Raw genomic sequence first — 21,649 nt, 5'->3', positions numbered from 1 at the left:
CTTCTGTTTTCCTCTGCATGATATTTATTTTACTTATGTTTTTTGAAGTCAGTAATGTTCCATGTTCTACTACCATACAGTGTTACCAGTAAAATGTTAGTATAGAAAAGATATGCCTTTGCTTTCATGAAAAGCTTAAGGTAATTAAAATTTTTGCAATTTTCTGAAAGCAATCCAATATCCTGTCCTCCTCTCCTCTGTCCCATATTTCCCACTTATTTTGAGGTCCAATTCCCTGTCCATCTGTATTATCTATACCATCTGTCTTATATATACACATTGTTGTACAAACTGATTGGCTTTTATCTATTTGATCTTTCCTATGTGGATGAATGGGTCAAACTCCTTTTAGTGATTAGAGATCTCTTAAGAGGCTCTGGAAAGTTCTAGAACTGATGCGATTAAAACAATGTTAACTATAAACAGCACTATGTGGAAGACCACACATTCCAAGGGTATCCCTCTTTGACCAGAACTCTGTGCTGGATCTCCTTCATCCCAGTGACAAGTCCTTTTGATGAACACACATCTCCATGTCTTATGACTTATCTGATGCTTTTTTTAAATCAAAGGGTCATTGAATAGGACTACTTCTGTTCTTATATTTTCTAAAGAATCTTAAAATAGATTCTTTAGTTTGATGCATGGGTGGGAGATAACTTGTAAAAGTCTGTAAAAATGCCCATTTTAAAACTGAATCAAATGCTTTATAATCAATAAATGATAAACACATTGAGATTTTCTAATCACTATATCATTTAGTCAGTAATGAAAGGATAAATATTTTATCCATTATTACATATCACTTTTGAATAAGCCTGCTTGTTTCCCTACCAATTCCTTGAAGATATTCTCAATTCATATATAAATGACTCATAAAAATGTTGTGTACCTAGAAGAGTATAATAAGTTGGTAGTTGATCTTTAAATTGTTTCCTTTTTTTTTTTTTAAGAATTAACAAAGTTCAAGATTTCTCCAACACCTTCTTTATCTTGCTCTTTTTTAGACACCTTGGGTATCAGTCCTTTGGCACCCTTGCAAACATAGTCCCTCCAGCACTATCTCTTCTGTGTAGATTTTATCAAGATGCTTTTTCTGTCTTAGTTCTCTTTAATGTCATTTCTACCTTCTCCATTAGTATATCTGCGACTATAAAGTTAGTGTCTAAGTGAGATGGTTTTACCATGCTGGATACAAACAAATAGTATTTGTAAATCTCTTCCATTTGTCTTCAGTTTGCAACCCTCCTTCCATTTTCACCCTTGAATGCTCTTGGGATGACTTTATTTAGTTGACTTTCTTGCCAACTTTTTTTCAACTGGTTTACTCCCGCCTGCTTCTATTTCTTTATCAGATGAAATCCTTATTCTTTATCCTTCTTTGTAAAATATTCAAACAAATTTCTAGTTTAACCTAGTGTTCCTTTGATAACCGTTTATCTATATTTGATAAATAGAAGCTTTCTAGGACCTTCTAGTCTTCCTGTTCAGGTAATTCACTTACATTTTTTATTTTTGGATGAAATTCTTATTCTCAGTTTCTATGTGATTTCTGTTGTCCATTTCTTATTTTTGGTTAGACCTTTGTTACTAAGAGTGATTTAATTAGAAACCTGAGGACTTTATTCTCAATATTTCCAGTTGGTGAGCTTTTAGCAATGGGGGGCCCAAGTCATTAAGCCTGCCTATTGTTTTCGAAAGTCTTCATTCCTGATACCAGAATGTTCTTAATGCTTGTATAGACTATTCTCATAACCTAAACACTTCATATCTATCTATATCTATCTATCTATCTATCTATCTATCTATCCATTTATTTATCTATCTCTTGCAGGGTCAGGAGGGAAGAATTTGAGGCAGTGTGGTATAGTGGAAAGAGTGATGTATTTGAAATCAGATGACCTTGATTCAACTAGCAGCCCTATCACTTGCTACATGTGTGGCCTTGAACAAGACACTGAACAACTCCTTGGGCTTATCTTTCCTCATAAGTAAAATGAGAGAGATGAATTTGATGACCTACAAAGTCCTTCCTAACTAAAAGACTATGACATGATAATTCTGTGACCCCTGAGGTCCTTTTCCACAACTTCAAATTCACATTTCTCAAAACTAATTGTAGTTACAAAGTCACTTTGGAGAGAAAGGAATCAAAACAAGTTCATCCTTGAGAACAATTGAACATCTTTTCATTAACCAATCTCCTACCATGAAATCTGCTGAGAGCTTCACTGCCAGCTGATTTGTCTCCAGCGGAGACAGTGTTACAACTTCTTCTTTAGAAGAATACTTTGAAGCATCTTCATCAAAAGCAACATCTCTCCTGGGTAATCCTAGATAACTAATAGAAAAGCATTTGTTACTGTGTTACTGCTGGCTCCTCCAAAAAGCAAGGATTAGTCCTTAATGGACCCTGAAAGTTGAGCCTATTCTTTGGTGTCTCTCTTTAACCCTTCTTCACTAAAACCTCTAATTTTCTTGAACTATAAGGGGGCTGGTCTGATGCTTCACCTCACTGGGTGGGGGGGATTAGACTCTCATTCCCATCAGATAAAGAAGATGTCAGAGTTTCCCTCCTTGAAAGAAGGAGATGCCTTGAGTTCCAGACCAAAAATCCTGACTCCCCTTCCTGTCTCCTTTTCAAGTTTCAAATTGTTTTCCTCTTAACACTGGAAGACAGATAGCGAGATTCATAAGGATAAAAGGACTTGCTCAGGATCACATAACAATTAAATGTTATTAATTAACCTCCCAAGCATGTTCTGAAGATAAATGAGATAATATTTGTAAAGTGCTTGGCATGTAGTAGGTGCTTTATAAATGTTTATTCTATTTCTCTTTGCTTGTGACATTTTCAAGTTACAAATGGCCTCAGGCAGACTATGAAATCTTCATTTTATATACTTCATATATACATATATATTTCACTTATATACTAGGGAAATATTATTTGAAGAAATGTATTTCCATCTGAGCTCTTCTTAGCAGCTGAAGAACAAAATACTCACATCTGTGGGTAAAGTTCACAAAGGTAATCTTGGGAGAGAGTCTCCTGAATCTCTGCTGGAACAACTTCTTTCTGATTAATATCCTTATCCTTTTCCTTGAGAAAAGAGATGACAGTGTTTTCCTGATCTTGTTTCTCAAGATCAAGAAGCTTTATTTCATGATCGGATTTTTCTGAAGGATCATGCCCAATTTTTTGCAGTGGGACCTGAACAAAAATAAATTACTTTTAGTTTTTGGTTCAATAGACTCTTCAAATATGGAAAGCTAAAAAAAAAAAATGAAGTTAATCAGAGCATTGTAGAATTAGGACTTTTAGTGAAATAATCAATGATTCTTAAGACCACACAACTTGCAAATTTCCAGTCCAAAACTGTATTGTTAAATATAAAGAGAAACCATTTGTCAATTTAGAAAAAAGAAAGTGGCTTGAGATTAAAATAGAAGTATAATCTGAAAGATTGGCACCCTTAAAATGTAAAGAGGCCCAGAGGAAGACCTTTAGAATTCTGAGTATGTTCCTTCTGAAGAATTACTGAGAGAATATGGACAAGAATCACACAAAATGAGAAGAAACAGATAGGTTGATACCTGTACCTGTGAAGGAAGTGCCCACACAAGTGAAATCACAGAGCCATTGAAGAAGTATCCAAATGACTCAAGACTCCTAATTCCAATTTAGATTTAAGTTTCTCAGATAATTGAAGCAAAGGGTTGGGAGGAAATGATGAAATAAGCAATTGAAGCAATTAAGTCACTTTAATTCTCCATTTCATTTTTTCATGTAAGACTACATGTCTCAGAGAAAAGAACTGAGAGGATGAAAGATCAAAGAGATATTCTTGGGAAATTACATTTCCCTCTGAATCTGTCTATTTAGAAGATAAAGGATCATCCTTCAGTAACTAGGACTGGCACATACAAAGAGTGCCACTGACAGAGTCTCCTTAGTAGAAAAGCTGAGAGTCTGCTCTGCCCATATGCCATCTTCCCCTTTTTAAGTTTGATTCTATTATAAAATGGTTCCTTCTAGGAAATTTTCACAAGGAAACATCTCTATTCTTGAAGGGGAAAAGAAATAGCCTTTTCATTGATATTTTATCTGCATGACCTGGCTTTGGTTTCATACTTGTCATCCTAAACCCATGGGCTTTTAAAATTTTTTTATTTTCCCCAGTTACATGTAAAAATAACATTTAAATGTACATGTTTTACACATTTCCTTATGGATCATGTTGGGTGAGTAAAATCAGAACAAAAGGGAAAACCACAAGAGGGGAAAAAACCAGAAGAAAGAGAAAAAAAGTGAACACAGTATGTATAGATTGATTTTCTGTCAATCTCCAGAGTTCTTTCTCCGGATATGGATAGTGTTTTCCATCCAAAGTTTATTAGGATGGCTAATAGAACTACTGAAAAAAAAAACAAGTTTGGCATACTTGACCATCACACAAATTTGGCTGTTATTATGTACAATATTTTCCTGGTCCTGCTTGTTTTGATCAGAATCAGTTCATATAAATCTTTCCAGGCCTTTCTGAAATCAGCCTGTTTATCATTTTTTATAGAATAATATTACATTACTTTATTATACCATAACTTATTCAACCATTCCTCAAATTACTCATTTTCCAATTCTTTTTCAGCATAAAAGGAACTATTACAAACATTTTTCTTAGGGATACAGACTCAGTAGTGGCACTGCTGGATCAAAGGGTATGTAAAATTCTATAGCCCTTTGGGCATAGTTCCAAATTGTTCTCCAGAATGGTTGAATCATTTCATAATTCCCAGTTTTCCCACATCCCTTTCATCATTTATCATTATCTTTTCCTGTCATCTTAGCCAATCTGAGAAGTGGGTAGTGGTACTTCAGAGCTGTTTTAATTGTATTTTTCTAATAAATAGTGGTTTAGAGCATTTTTATATGATAATAGATGATTTTGATTTTTTTCATCTGAAAACTGTTCATATCCCTTGACCATTTATCAACTGGAGAATGACATTTTAGAAATGAGGCCTTTATCTGAAACACTGGCTGTAAAAAAAATTTTTCCCCAGTTTTCTGCTTCCCCTCTAATCTTGGCTGCATTGGTTTTGTTTGTGCAAAAAAACTTTTTAATTTAATGTGATCACAGTTGTCCATTTTTTATTTCTTTAATCTTCTCTAGCTCTTTTTTGGCCACAAATGCCTTCCTTTTCAAAAATCTGATAGGTAAACTATTCCTTGTTTTCCTAATTTGCTTATACACAGCCTATATGCCTAAATCATGTATCCATTTTGACCTTATTTTAATATGGGGGTGAGATGTAGATCTATGCCAAGTTTCTGACTTAGTAGCAAAATTTTGTAAAATAGTAAGTTCTTATCCCAGAATCTGGAATTTTGGAGTTTATCAAATACTAGATTATTAATGTCATTGATTATTATGTCATGTATATTTAACCTAATACAGTAATCTACCATTCTGTTTCTTAGCTAGTATCCTATGGTTTTGACAATCCATGGACTTTGGGATGACAAACATTTTTAAAAATTTCCAAGATCCCAAAATGTTTTCATTTTAGGCAAAATGATTCATGGAACATTTGAAAACAAAGGCGTCATCATAAAGAAACAAAATTAACTCTTAACAATTTCATGAATTAAGATCCTACAACATATAAAGATAATTTCCCTAGTAGCAAATTATATAATTAATCTCTGGATTACCTCATTTGGGAGTGGACATAATGCAAAATCCAAGAAATCCAGAGTATCAGAGGAACAAGCAAAAAAAGAACTGGATGTGCTTTCATCAATTTTTTCTTTGACATTTTCAAGGAGCATTTCAACCTTAAAGATTTCACCTTCAACTTTTCTAAACAAGAAAACAAACATTATTGTGCTATTTTATATTATATTGTATAATGTAATTAAATCTGATATAACCTTATAGTCTGTATTGAGTACTAATTAATAAAGGCAATTTATGAATATCACCCAGGTTTTTATCATAGTTTATACAAATGTTGCATGTCTGTAGAAAGAAAGTACAAATTAAACCATTTGTCATTAGGGCCCTATTTGTAATTCTGTGACAAAGATCAGGGCTCCAGTCCTAACTCCAGCTTCCACCACTTACTAATTAATACGTTGCTTAATCTTTTTGGATCTCAATTGTTTAATTTTCAAAATGGGGATAATAATATTCTATCTAACTGAAGATAGAGAGCTAGATCAGATTCTTTGAATAATCATTTTTATTAAATCTTAAGACCTATCATTCTTTGATGAATAATTTGTTAACTTAAAACTGCACTTTTATTACAAATGTCCATAACATGAAAATATTAAATTAACTTGAGAATCTGACATGAAATATAAGACTAAACAATTCTCAAGTATGAAATTGAAGCACCTTATATCTTTTTTCTTTTTGTTTTCTTTTTTGTTATTTTCTTTATTTTTCTGGTTATATGTGTACATTAATTTTTTAAAATACACATTTCTTTATGAATCATGTTGGCAGAGAAAAAACAGAAGAAAAAGGGAAAAAAGTGAACATAGGATATGTTGATTTAAATTCATTCTCCATAGTTCTCTCTCTGGATGCAGAATACTTTAGCTCTTACTGACATTAATAATAGCAATGAATAATCTTAGTTCAAACATCAAATAATTATGAAAATACAAATGTCAAGACTCTATGTGTGTGTATAGACACACATGTCTATATACATGTATGTGTAAATATACATATTTGTATGTATATATACATATATTTACATATATATGTGTATCCATCTGTATGTATTGTACTTATTACACATTTAATGTCAAATTCACAATTCTGCTTACATTCCTATTTACATTCCTATTTTATGAGCAATTGTTATTCTTGAGTAGTTTTAGTCATGTCTGACCCTTTGTGATCTCATTTAGTATTTTCTAGCCAAAGATTCTGGAGTGGTTTGCCATTTCCTTCTCCAGTTCATATTACAGATGAGGAAATGGAGGCAAGCAGAGTTAAATGATTTATAAAGGATAATCATTTATTAACAGATAAGTGGACTCTGCTTTTTGATTACTGTTATTAACTATTACAAATAAAATTGAATGAGATATAACTCTACTCTCAAGTGCAAGATAAATAAAAATCAAATGTAATTGTGCAGTCCAAAATTATTATCTTTTACATGAAAGGAGGAGGTAATGGCTTTAATAAGGTAGATTAATTTTAAAAAGAGAATAGAATATGAATGGTGAATAAAGGAAAGAATACCTAATAGGAGTCAGAAAATGCTGGGATTTAATATTTCTATTATTTATTGTGTGCCTTTAAATAAGTCATTTAAAATTTAACCTCTCTAAGACTCAGTTTCCTCATTTGTAAAATAGTCTCTTTCCTATAATGAAAGCATTTCCAATATACCCAGTACTTGCCTAGTAATCCATCTCATGATAAATGACACAATATGTGAGATATAGAGCAAAGTTCTGAGTGAAGACTCACTTATTTCCTTTGCTTCTATAAAGATTATACTTTAAATCTGAAGACTCTACAGACCGAAGTCAAGAAATTCAAGCTATGAACAAATATAAAGTTAAGCCTTCCCTACTCAAATCAAAGAGGTCTTTCTTTGTATAAAAAGAAAACTGGGAAGCAACTTAGCTAATGACATCCTGTGAAATGGATCTCATGTGATACTTTATGATAGCTGGGTTAGCAGATGATGTAGGATGAGGGTACTCCCTGGTTCAGAGAAGTATCCCTTTACACACTGAAATAGCCTCATCATCCATGGTAATTTGTAATTCCAAATATCTTTTAGTAAACTTTACTAGAATATGTACATTTGAGTCAGAGTTATCTTTGATTTCTTCATTTGCATTGATTAGTGGAAACAGATAAGAGAAAACAATCACTCACCCCACCAGGCTCTAAAAATAAGAGAGTAGGGACCCTCTTTAATGTTTCTTTGAATTCCCAGCACTTAGCCTAGCACATAGTTGGTGCCTAATAAATACTTATTTACTACCTCCTTAAAGGACTATTGACAGGCTCAGACGCACTAGAAAATGCTTAGGTAACTATAAAATGCTAGAAAAATGTGAGAGAGAATGTGATTACAGATGGAAAATGTATATAAACATATGGGACAAATACAAATTGATCTTTAGAAGGAGGAGGATATGGACCCAATTCTTTGAGTATACTCCGACTTCCCCTACCCACAGGCTGATGGAATTTTGCAAAACTAAAAGCCTTCTGTTCTCCTATTGGCCACTTCTTAGTGAAAGCAGCTTCAGAGGAAGAATATAAGGAGACTGTGTTCAGGACTCTCCTTGAAGGGCCATACCATTAGCTTAGCCATTTAGGGAGCTCTCTCTCTCTCTCTCTCTCTTTCTCTCTCTCTCTCTCTCTCTCTCTCTCTCTCTCTCTCTCTCTCTCTCTCTCTCTCTCTCCTCTTTTTGGTAAAAGCTTCTTTTGTACATGGGCTGTAATTGCACTGGAAACCCTGTGATTTATGTTGGTGCTGAATGTGGTTAGTTATAAGTAGGTTATAAATAAGGCATTATATTATCTGTAGTCTTTTCTTCTGCTAAGAGTTTTTTGCTTAGAGCAATAGATTCACAGAGAATTCATAGAGAAATAGATTGTTCAATGATATTTAATTATTGCTGTGAACATATGCTTTAGGGTTTTTTGTTTTGTTTTGTTTTCAATTTAAAAAGCAACCAAGAAACAATCTATGCCAAGATATAATCCCTTGCTTTTTAGTCAGCTAGTAGTGGCATAGAATTCAAAGTTTTACTGATTTTTATGTCTTAAAATTGCACCTCCAGAAAAGAAAATACCTAGGGATGCTAGTACTTAAATTTTAAGAATGAAATTATTTTTATATCCAAGAAGTTTTGGGTTAAAAATAATTATTAATGCAAGTGTTGAATGCAGAATTTAACTTACTGAATGACTTCTTTTAGAATATACCAGGAAATTCCTAGGATATAATTGTAGCTTCTAGTTCTAACCCATGTTTCTCTTTGTATGTTGGTGGAAGTATATTGCATAGTAGATAGTGCCAGTTTCACATTCAATATGCATTTAAGCCAAAGTCTTTCAAGCCAGCTGAAACTCCCAAAAAGTTATTTGGCCTGAAGTTTTTAAATTTACTACTTGCCCAACTTTTAGGCAGATTGGTTTCCCTTCCTTTTTGACTTTGTTGTGGATGAGAACAAAAAAGGGGAGAAAAGAGACCAAAAGAAGAGTAAGAAAAAAGAAAAAGTAATATATGATATAAAAGAAAAAGGAAAGGAAAGTAAGAAAAGAGAAGGATGCAGAGATTCTCCAAAATCTGATTTTGCAATTATTCAAAAATGAGGAGAATACTGAAGTTTTTATCCTTTCCTCTAACCCCCCCCAGTAAAAGACATGAGGTATTATTCCTTATGTTTAACTCAGAATTAAATGTCATGAAATATTGCAAAATGAGGTAAAGCAGAGACTAAAAGATGGCAAGAAGTATTACTTCTTTTATAGGCTTTCTTTTATTATATATACACCATTCATAGGAGTATAACTTAATCAGAGAAGGTTTTCCAAAATTACAGGTAGGATAGATTTTTCTGATCCCAAACCAGAGGAGTGACCAAAAATTAGGTCAAGAGATATGCTGTAATCCAGTGGAATCCATTTCCTCTAAATAAATCTAACCTTTCTGGATCAAACTCTTCAACTGCTGTAGAATCATTATGGTACTTCTGTAAAACTTGATGCTTCTCTTTAGTGGACAAATAATTCTCCTCCAATATATCAAGGTAACACTGCAATTCCTCCAGTACCTGTAGTAATTAAGACCAATCACATGAATTTAAATTTTTACTCATTCTTGTTTTTCTATTTTCCCATTCTTCAAAGCTCAAATGGCCTAAGGTTCAAAAATTCAAAATAACAGCAAGCTCTACAGTAGCAGTTCTCATAGTGTGCTTCAGGGACCCTTTTGACATGAGGTCAAAATTATTTTCATAATAATACTAAGATGTTTTCATTTCTAATACAGTAAATCCAACAGATATTTGCCATCATAAATAAACATTCTTTGAGGGAAGAGGTCCTCAGTAATTTTTAATAGTGAAAAAGAGTCTTTCATTTTCATCCTCTTGTTTTTTTTTAACATTTTTATTTTGTTTTGAGTTCTAAATTCTATCTCTCTCTCCTTCCTTTTCTTGACTCCCCCTTCCCTGAGATAATAAGCAATCAGACAGTTGCACATATACATGTACAATAATGTAAGACATTTCCATATTAGTCATTTTGTACAAGAAGACGCAATCAAAAATAAAAAATTTTAAAAAGTGAAAAATAGCATGCTTCACTATGTATTATTAAAATATCAGTTCTTTCTCTGGAGGTGAATAGTATGCTTCATCATTAATTCTTTGTGTTTGAAAAGGATCTTGAGACCAGTCAACCAATTGACACTTATTAAGGCTTACTACATGCTAGGTTATGCAAAGTACTGGAAATACAGATATCAAAAGGAAAGAGAATCCCTGAGCTCAAGGAGTTTACACACTTTTGGAGAAGACAACATACAAAAGATGAAAATTGGTGGGGAAGGAGTTTAAGAATAAAAGGGAAGGTACTCAGCTTGAAGGCATGATGAAGTAGTCCAAAAGAAGTGCAGCTGAGCAGGAAATTAAGAGATTGCTGGCTCTGATTCCCTCCTCAAATAGAGGCTTTTGGAGAACTTCTCTACTTACCCCCTTTTTAGAGGGATTCCAGGAGCAGAGAGTACTTACAACATTTGAGAACCAAGAACAATGAGATCTTGCTGGATGTTAAGATTCTTTGAGGCATGATGAAGAAGTCCAAAGGAGTGCAACCATTTAGACTTAAAGACCAAAACTATGAGAACTGATGATGTACAATATTTTGTATTTCAATTGAATAAAAATTTAAAATATTATGGATATAAAGATTAATGCTATATAGTTTCATTCTTTGAGTTTAAACTTTAGTAAGGTGAGGAAAAACATGATCATCATCAGAGGTCTTAGAAGGAATGTAAATGGACAGAAAAATCTGGCTATGATTTTATTGTGTTTCAGTGACCTCAAAAAAAGAATGAATAGATGGGGAACAAGAATGCTCTGGGAGAAGGAAGAAACGAGAGAAAACATGGAGAAAATTTTCTTACATATACACATTATTGGGCACAGAAATTCATCTTACCCAATAGGGAAGTTGGAGGGAAAGGGGTTAAAGAAAGGGTGGGGAAACAAGAGGGAAAGAAGATTAAGGGAAGCAGTGGTCAGAAGCAAAATATTCTTGAGGAGGAAATGGCAAAAAAGAAGGAAAAGTATAATAGAATAGAATGAGGAAAAATACATAGTTAGCAATAATAGCTGTGAATATTAATAGAATGAACTCACCCATAAAATGGAAGACAGTAGAAATGGATTAGAAAACTAATTCCAATAATATGTTGTTTATAAGAAACATACTTAAAATGAAAGAATACACACAAACTTAAAATAACAAGCTGGAGCAGATTCTATTGTGTTTTGACTAAAGTAAAAAAAAGGCAGGACAGCAATCATAATCTCAAAAGTAAAAACAGATCTAATTAAAAGAGATAAACAGGGAAACTACACTTTGCTAAAAGGCACCATATATCAGTACAGTAAGAATCATATAGAACTAGATCCCTGAGTTAAACATAATGGCTTACCAAATTACAAATTAACACTATCTACATGGTATTACATTTAATTTTGTCAGCATTTTCTAATTACATTATCATTTGGCTTGGGTCACATTAGAGAGTTTCAAAAGGCTGCTTGTAGCCCACAAGCCACAAATTTGACATTTCCTGCCATGAAATATTAATTCTGAGCAAAAATATACCAAATGACATAACATGTGAATTCTTTTTTTTCCCTGAGGCAATTGGGGTTAAGTGACTTGTCTAGAGTCATACAGCTAGGAAGTGTTAAGTGTCTGAGGTCAGATTTAAACACAGGTCCTCCTGACTTCAGGGCTGGTACTCTATTCACTGCCCCATCTAGCTGCCCCAACATGTGAATTTTTAAAGCAAAATTTAAAAGAGTTACAGAAGGAAATAGTGAAAATATAATATTGGGGGATTTCAGTTTATCCCTCTTACGCCTAGATAAATTTAATCATTAAATAAACAAGAAAGAAATTAAAGAGATGAATAAGATGTTAGAGAAAGTAAATATGACAGCCTTCTGCAGAATGTTGAATGGGAATAAAAAACAGTATAATTATTTGTGCACAGTATTGTCATATATACATAGTACCTTCACTAAATAAAAGACCATAAGGACATAAAAACTTTACAAATAGTGAGAAAAACAGAAATTATAAATACATCTTTTTTGACCATAATGTAATAGAAACTACAATGAACAATGGGCTTTTGAAGCATCGATTAAAAATTAATTGGAAACTAAACGTAATTCTATAGAATGAGTCAAAGAACACATCATTGAAATAATTTCATTAAAGATAATGACAACAATGTAAAATTTGTTGGATATAGCCAAAGAGATACTGTGGGGGAAAAGCTGTATCTCTAAATGTTTACATCCATAAAAGCAATAAAAAGCAGATCAATTGTGATGACTGGGCTAGCTCCCAGGATACCTCAGAATCAGCTGGAGTCAGGATAAGCAAAAGTCCTTAGTCTTTATTCTTGGTCTTTAGACATAGGATTGAACAGGATGGAAGCAGAATCTCCACAACTGCCTTCTCCCTCATCTACGGCCAAAGTGACTCTGGCTAGTCTTACTCCACCCTCCTAGTCTTTCCTACAGTCTTCTGTATACACCAATCATTGAGCCAGCACGGATAGTGGAAAGGACCATTTTCCAAGCATATGTCCACAGAGTATTGTCTAATCGGTAGTTAGCCTCAAGTGCTTGGCAATCCTGACATCAGTGCATTGACTCAATAGTTTCAGCTCTCTACAATCAATGAATTAAGATGCACAACTAAAAAAAAAAAAAAAAACTAGAAAAATAACAAATTTTAAATCCTTCAATTAAATGCCAAAGTAAAAATCTTGAAAATCAAAGAACAGGTTAACAAAGCTGAAAGGATTTTTTAAATGAATTAATAAAGAAAAGCAGAAGCTGGTTTTATGATTAAAAAAAAAATAAAAATATAACCTAATGGCTATTTTGCTTGAAAAAGAAATAAATTACCAGTATCAAAAATTAAAAAGGCGAATTCACGAGCAATAAAGAAGAAATAAAAGCAATTATTAGGAGCTATTTTGTCAGCTACATGCCAATAAGACTAAATCTAAATAAAATGGATGAACATTTACAAAAATGTAAATTGCTCAGATTAACAACAAGAAATAGAATGCTCAAATAACGTTACTTTAGAAAAAAATATATTGAAAAAACATAAATGAACTCCCAAAAGCAGGAAAAAACTCCTGAACCAGATGGATTTAAAAGCACATTTTACCAAATATTTGAAAAACAATTAATTCCAATACTACATAAACCATTTGAAAAAAATAGGTAAAGAAGCAGTCCTAACAAATTCCTTCTGTAACACAAAAATAGTCTAGATACTAAAAAAAGAGAAAGAAAACAACAGACCAATTCCCTAAAAGAATATTGTTGCAAAAACTTTAAATAAAATATTAACAAAGTGATATCAATATGCCACAAAAACAATACACCATGATCAGGATGGATTTATACCAGGAATTGAGGGCTAATTCAGTATGATGAAACTTAAGCAAAATTGACCAGATTAATAACATCAGCAAAAATCACAAATATTTCAATACCTCCAAATTTTTTTTTAATACAACACCTACTCCTAATTTAAACCTACATATATACACATACACATGAGTATAGGAATAAATGGAGCTTTCCTTAAAATTAAAAGTAGTATCTATCTAAAATGAAAAGCAAGCATTATTTATAACATGGATAAGCTAGAAGTCTTTTTAATAAAAACAAAGATGTCCATTATTACCATTACTATTCAATATTGTTCTATCCTATTGTTTAGCAATAGGCAAAGAAAAAAGGATTAAAGAAGTTAAGCATAGGTAAAGAGGAAAGAAAACTGACTTTTTGCAAATGACATGATGGCTTACTTACTTAAAAGTCCCTAAAGAGTCAACTAAAAAATTAATCAAAAAAACGAACTTCTGGGAAATTGAAGGATATAAAATTGATTGTTCTTTCTCAAAAGAGGACGAAAAAGACATCACTGTGTTAGAGTCAAGCTACAATGTGTTTGATTGTGACTAATCAGACCAATACAAGCTCAGAATGCTCTACCACAGGTCAGACACAAATAGTCCATATGAACATTTGAGGTAGATTTTCTAACTACGCTTCTTGAGTTTCCTTTGAGCTATTTCAATTCTTTTTTGTTCATAGAAAATAGCACCTTCTCTGATGAGGGCATGGCACACTAGATGGTCCTGTGCCAGTGTTTCCCATGTCATGTAATAAATTTGAAAGTCCTTAAAAGAGGTTTTGAGAATGTCCTTGTATCATTTTTTCTGACTACCATGTGAGCATTTGCCCTGTGCAAGTTCTGCATAAAAGTTTTTTTCCTCAAAAAAAGAAAGAATAATTACTAACATTTTTGTATATTATCAACAAAAGTTGGTAGGAAGGAAGGAATATAAAGAGAAATTCCATTTGAAATAACCACAAACAGTATAAAATACTTAGGTCAAGATATACACATATGAACAAAATTTTAAAATATAGGAAAATAGTTCTCTAGTGCATTGTTGATGAACTCATCCACTATCCTGGAGAGTAATTTTGAACTATTCCCCCAAACTATTAAACTGTACTTTAGCAAAATTACATCATGCCTGACCCATACGAGATAATTGTTGATTTGAATCAATTTGTAATTTTATTTTGTTGACATTTAGTGTGTGTCAAATTAATGGTACATAATAAAGTTAGAAATATGAGTTTGGTATCATATTGTAGAAAAAATCAGACCTTGAATGCCAGACTAAGGATTTTAGTAGGCCAGCAACCCATCTTTCTCCCAAAAGCATCAGTTAACCATATTAATGAAGTTTCCCAAAAAGGGCCTAATAATTAGAATATAACTGGAGATACTATGTTAATTTTCATAAACCCCGAAGATCCAGTTACTGGTGAGTTTTCCATATGAATCAGAGAGTTATCCCTCCAGCTATTCTCTTTGCTTCTTCTGTTTTCCTTGTATATGTTGATTTGTGTGTGTATTGTCTCATTCCAGTAAAATATAAGCTCTTTGAAAGTAGACTCTTCATTTTCATCTTTGCATTTCTAGTACATAGCACTATGTTTGCACATGGTAGGTGCTTTAAAACTTGTTAAATTGGATTGACTTCCTTAATGAATTGGTTTTTAAAAATTGTATTAGTCAGTCAAAAAGCATTTATTGAGCATCTACTATGTGTCAGGCCTTGCCTAAATTCTAGAAGTACATAAAGAGCAAAAACAAAAAATCTCTGCCCATAAGAAGCTAACAATCTAATGAAGAAATAAGCAAGATATATATATAGATATAGATATAGATATATAGATATATAGATATCTATATATCTATATCTATATATATATACACACATTTAGGATAACTATCGAAATAATTAAGAGAAGGAAAGGCTCTAGAATTAAGAGAGATTAGAAAAGTCTTCATGTAGAAGACAGGTTTTTAGTTGGGAGTTGAAGTCATAAAGACAATAGATGGAGATTTCAAATTATTACCTGTTTATTATCTTCTAAAGGAGTAAAATCTTGGCTTATTCTTTTAGAAAATTCTTCTACCTATGACAAAAAAACACATTATTGTAAGTATCATATTTTCCACATAGATATTCCTATTATTCTATCAGCAATCAGGATTATGAAGAGTTTTCAAACATTACTTTAGTTTTCAAGTTCTTAGTCTGTTCCGATAGCTCCTGACACATTTCTGCCTTTGTAAGTAATTGTGAGGGGCTTGAAGGCAGCTGTTCTTTAGTAGTTGATGATAATTTTAAGACATTTGTCTCAGATGCTAATCCTATATAATAAAAGCAGACATCAGCCATTATTTACAATTATTGCCCATGTCAGAATGACATGTGAAAAGAAATCTATAGTTACAGTTACAGACATTGGGAATACTATGAAAAAAATTATATCTAAAAGAAATTTTAAATCGTCTACCTGAAAAGGTTCTTTCTGAAATATCCAGAAGAGGTTCTCCATTTGCCTGTACAATTAGAGGAAAAGAATATTTTTGGTGCAAAACAATCAAGGAGAAAGCCATCAGAGGCGTAGGGAAAGTATTTTAACACAAGAGGAATCTAAATGAAAATTCAGTTAGATGTTAAAGATATGGGATATCCATCTGTCTATGGAACTAAAGTTGGAAGAGATCTTGGAATTTTACAACACCCTTATGTTAGAGATGAAGAAACAGGTCCAGAGTAAAATGACTGACCCAAAATCAAAATATTGTTAAATGACAGAGCCAGGATTTAAATTCAAGAACTCTGACTCCATGTTCAGCATGGATTGGATTTAATTCATGGTCTTTAAAAAACCATCATATTCAAAAAAATACAACAAATACAAAATAGAAATTCTAAAAATTTCTGAAAATCCAAGAAGAGATTCATAAAACAAAAAAAGAATTATTAAATAAACAAAACTAAGAGCTATTTTAAAAAAGAAAATGAGGATAATTTAGCTCCAATAGTTTGTCCTTTTAACTAAACATAATATATAACATTTCATATTAATTAAAAACTATGAAATCAGTTACTATTCAATTCCGGTGAGTTCAAGAACCTCAGAGTATCTTTACTGAATTTCCTGTTTGTTTCTCTTTTTTACTCTTAGAATTTATTCTTTTTTTCTATTCCTTTCTTTTAGCAATTTTTAAATGCATATTTTTCTAAATTATTTTACTAAAATATCTCTTGAATTTTTTCTCCAACTGATCCTCTAAATCAGTGGTTTACGAAACAAGAGTCAAACAATCTCAAGGGTCCTGGCATAATTTCTAAGTGTATAGAATCAACCATAGGCTGAGCAGATGGATTATATCTCAACCTCTCAAATGTTGGTCATTCATGAGATTTGACTCCAAAACAACCTCCTTTACCTTAACCTCCAAGACTCTTCCAACTCTGTTTCCTCTTTCTACTATTTAAATTCCCAACCTCCTCACTTCTGAACTGAATTCCGCTCAGGGCACTTATAACTTAATGTTCTAATGGGCATCCACAACACTAGGTATGAAAATCAGGTACCACTGGGAAAAACCCTATCCACTATAACCATTTGCCATACCATCTTGTGACTGCAAGAGGTGACCCTTCAGATATTAGATTTTGTGCTTAGTGAAGGGTAAGAGTCCCACCACCAATTTTCTGTTTTTAATGCAACAGAATAAGTACTACAAGGTTAAGCAGGCCTGGATGAGTTATGATCCACTTTGAAAACCTATGACATCCTCTCCAAGTCCACCCCTCTTTTGAACTTCTCTATTTCTGCAAGAAGTCCCCACTATCCTTCTAGGTGCAGGGTCAGAATTTTGGTGTCAAAAACTATTCTCTCCTTTATCCCACAGATCTATTACATGTTGACATAAATAACAGTTTTATGGAGAAAAACCTTATTTTCCAAAAAGAAAACAAAATTTATTGAGAAGAGTGGCATTGTTTTTATATATTTTTTGGATCTTTTGAATGTTTGTCTTAATAGAAGACAATTGAATACTCATACCTGCTCTATTAGAGGCCTTCTAAGATTTTTTATGGGTCTAAATCGATGATGTTATCAGTGTTAATCTTATTATCTAAAACAAGCTTATTGCTTATTTCATTTCTGGCAGAAAAACCAATGAGTCAATCATATTATTAACTTATGACTCAAACAACAAAGTCAAGGCTGGTTTTTGCATTGATCAGAGTCCTGATGTCCTGCAGATGTTTTCTTGAGTATATATATCATGTTATTTGACATGGTACCCAACTCCCAGAAGCGCTTAGAGAAGCATCAGAATTGGTAACATTTCATCTGCTGGAATAGTTGGTTTTCTTCTCAAACTCAGTCATGAGCTTGGCTGAAGCAGAGAATTTTGGAATAGAGATCAAGTGTGGAGAGAGTTTTCTTCCCTGATCATCTCTGAACAATAGTGTTGTATTTACTTTTCAGAAACAGGGCAATCAGACATATGGAATTATTGAGCCAAGTAAGCATTACAATGAGAGTTTAAAAAGAGAAATCATATAGGTCTACTAGCAAATAAATCTATCTCTTGTAATTATATATGCAATATGTTTACCTTAGTATTGAACTTTAAATGGTCAACGAGATTCCGGCCCTCAACATGGTTAGTCATTGACTTTTATTTACAAGAATTGTGTGAGGGGAAGGAAGAAAATGACATTAAATAACATTTTAAAATATTGTATTCAAAGTTTAGTCTGCTAACACAGTTACTTTATATGTGCAAAGAAATATTGTAGATCTGGACCAAATTATTCAGAACTTAATGCAAAAAAATGTTTCCATTAATATTGATAGAAGTTATATGCCAAGAAATGTTGGGCTAGATACATTATTCTGTAATATGAGCCAAGGTGATTAGAAAATTTCCAGTCAAAAAAATATTAGAGATTATCTAGCCCAACTCTCGCATTTTACAGATGAGAAAATGGAAGCCGAAAAAGAGAGGAAATGGTTGCTCAAAATCACACAGGTAACAAGCAGATTTTGAACTTGGGTCTTCTGATTGTACATCTAGTGATCTTGCTATTGTAGCTCAGCTAACTGGCATCACAGTGACATTCCTCACCAATGAGAGCTTTTCAAAGTAGAAAAGAACCATTGAGGTGGAACAGATTTTCAGAAAACATCTAATAGTCAAAAACATCCCAAGCCACTATTTAATCCAACCCCTTCAACCTGCAAAGGAACAGACTGAGGCCCAGAAAGGTGAAGTCTCCAGTTTGAGGCTGTACCCAATGTCAGACTTTGCCTGAGGATCTCCTCACTGTCCCATCTAGGGCCTTCCCACTAGATCCAGTCATACTGGTGAAAAGCTTCAATTGCAATACCTCCTGGAATCATATTTCATTTACCTGTAAGTATTGTGTTAGCTCAATAGTTTCTTCTTTATTCTCTTGAGGCTTTCTGACAAGAAAATTCATAGCCATGCTTTCTAAATCACCTTGCACCACAGCTGATTTCTCATTCAAGTTAGGAGAGGAATTGGTCTGTTGAACAACAGTTGCCAATCTATGATGGCTATTAGGTTTAGATATTCTGATTTGGGGAGTGACTTGAGAGAAATCAGGAAGAGGATCATGAACTTGATCTTGGCCATAGTTAAGTCTACTGTCAGAGCTTATTCTTTCAAACAAATATTTCTGGGCTGTCTGCCCACTGTACATTGTTTGTAGATAACTTGGGCTTCTGTTTTCAGTTATTAAATACGGATCTCCTAGAAAGCAATCTTCAGGAATAACTGGCTCTTCAAAATCAAAATGAAATATTTTTTCCTTCTCAGTGAGTTGTCTCTGACTGGACTGATTACAAAAAGCATTTCTTTTATGGAGAAGCTGGTCAGAGAGATCTGTGTTTATTTCTCTTGATAAAGAACTCGCACTACAATGAAGAATAAGGCTTTTAAAAATGGTTTCATCAAAAGTTTCAATTGATACCTCAGGGCAAGTTTTACAATCAACAGGCTGGATGGCATTTGAGAACCCTTTTTTGGACAGATGGTGAAGTAAAATATCAGAAATTTTTGAGTTTGAAGGCTCCTCATTATTAGTTGGAATGTCAAAATATCTAGTGTAGTGTTCTTCACTGTGCTTTTTAGTTACAGAAGTTTCAAGGAAAGTGTCATTTGCACATCTTAGAATGTCTATTTGAGGCATTTCTGCATTTGAAAAGACTGACTGTTGGAAAGCTTCAGACATATCTTTTATTGAAGGAAAAATCTCAGTGTGGGGATGGAGCAACTCAATATTCTCAATCAGGTCCCCATCATAAGGCAAATCCTCTTGCTCCTTATCAGTTGTATCTCCAGATAAATCCAAATCATCCATGAGTGTTCAATTTGTTCTTTTGCTCTGTACTGCCTGCTGTCTTGATTAATGGCAATTAGATTTCCTCCAATTTTCATTGATCCTTTTCATAGAATACTTTAATTTATTGTATAAATCTTATTCTGTGAGACATGAAAAAACAACTTCACAGTTAAAATTCATCAGAATGCAGTAATATCTAACTATCCCAGGCACATCTTTGCAAACAAGGTCAAAACAAAAGTAATAATAAATAAAAAGTAATAAATAATAATAGCGATAATTTTAAAAATAAAAGTAATACACGTTTTTAAAAATAATAATGGATCTGTTTAAAGAGAAGTGCATTTGCCATTGGAGAGGCAATTAGTTTAACAAAGACTAATCTATTATCAGTACCATATTAACCTCTCAATCAAATATATAAAATGAATATGGAATGAGAAAGATAAGAATGCTCTCTCTGCTCCACCCCCAAACCCCAGTTTTATTTTCTTTCCTTGAATCTTGACTGGCACTTACCTCTAACTGAAGAGCGAAAAAATTATAAATATTTGCCATCATATTTTAAGAAAACACTCTCTGAGAGTATGGCTTCCCAAAGCATTTTAAAAACTCATCTTCAAATATAAACAAAACAATTTTTTAAAAAAGATTATGAAACAATTGTTTGCATTTTAACAAATGTAAATAAGTTTAAATTTAATTGATCCTCATTTATTTTCCTTCCCCACTTAAGTCATATGACCCTTTTTATTTCAGTTACAAATCACTACTGGAGTCCATGTCTCAGTCCTTGACTCTCTTTGGCTATAGTTTCCTCCTGTTACACCCTGAATAAGGAGGGCCCAGAACAGGACAGAATTATGACCAAAATGTCATCCTTACTGTACTGAATGTGCTGAAACAGCATCTGCACCTGTCGCTCTAAAGCACAGAGCTGACAGTGTTATTCCCCTGCTCAAATATCTTTAATTGCCTTTCAAATACAAAGAAGTTTCTATGCCTGAAATTCTTGAATTTCCACAATCTACCTTCAACTTTTCAAAGTTATTTCACATTATTCCCCTGCTCATGATCTGATGGCTCCTCATATATACTGCTCATCTGTTTCCTGAATGAAACATGCCATCTCCTCCCTCTGCACATTTGCACAAGCCATCCCATCTACTTGTCACATACCCCTCTATCTATGTCTTTCAAAATCCTTGTCATCTTTTCTAGGCCATCAGTTTAGAAGCCATTCCTTCTAAAAAGCCTTCCCTAATTCTCTTGCCATTCAATGGCTAGTACGTATACACACACACACACACACACACGAGTGTATTCCTCCGCTAAAGCATAAGACATGTGACTTTCATGTGTTTCATTTTTGTCTTTGTACCTACCCAGGACTTAACAGTATCTTGAACTTAATGGGTACTTAATGTTTGCAAAATAAATCTATTGTTGAAGCACTCCTCCCACCCCAATCCACTCCCCTTGGTCTATATCTATCTTCGATATTGAAAATTTTGAAAAACTTCCTTTTTGTTTGTCCCTTCCAGTTCCA

General features: G+C 33.1%; 1 protein-coding gene across 1 annotated transcript in view; it reads right to left on the bottom strand.

The window, feature by feature from the left end:
* The window catches only part of AKNAD1 (AKNA domain containing 1), a 46,592-nt gene extending 26,358 nt beyond the window's left edge, over nucleotides 1-20,234 (bottom strand). Inside the window, exons 1-8 of the mRNA XM_051993176.1 lie at nucleotides 19,147-20,234; nucleotides 16,220-16,265; nucleotides 15,937-16,073; nucleotides 15,776-15,835; nucleotides 9,705-9,832; nucleotides 5,720-5,867; nucleotides 3,009-3,214; nucleotides 2,209-2,341 (exon numbers count right to left, since the gene is read on the bottom strand). Of these exons, the coding sequence (XP_051849136.1) occupies nucleotides 2,209-2,341; nucleotides 3,009-3,214; nucleotides 5,720-5,867; nucleotides 9,705-9,832; nucleotides 15,776-15,835; nucleotides 15,937-16,073; nucleotides 16,220-16,265; nucleotides 19,147-20,118 (1,830 nt within the window). The 5' untranslated portion in view covers nucleotides 20,119-20,234. The remainder of the gene's footprint in view (nucleotides 1-2,208; nucleotides 2,342-3,008; nucleotides 3,215-5,719; nucleotides 5,868-9,704; nucleotides 9,833-15,775; nucleotides 15,836-15,936; nucleotides 16,074-16,219; nucleotides 16,266-19,146) is intronic.
* Between the last annotated feature and the right edge of the window lie 1,415 nt (nucleotides 20,235-21,649).

This window comes from Antechinus flavipes, chromosome 4 (genome assembly GCF_016432865.1).
Source record: "Antechinus flavipes isolate AdamAnt ecotype Samford, QLD, Australia chromosome 4, AdamAnt_v2, whole genome shotgun sequence".
In the NCBI taxonomy this organism is placed as follows: domain Eukaryota; kingdom Metazoa; phylum Chordata; class Mammalia; order Dasyuromorphia; family Dasyuridae; genus Antechinus; species Antechinus flavipes.
The sequence above is the reverse complement of the archived record's forward strand: the minus strand, read 5'-3'. Positions and strand labels throughout refer to the sequence as shown.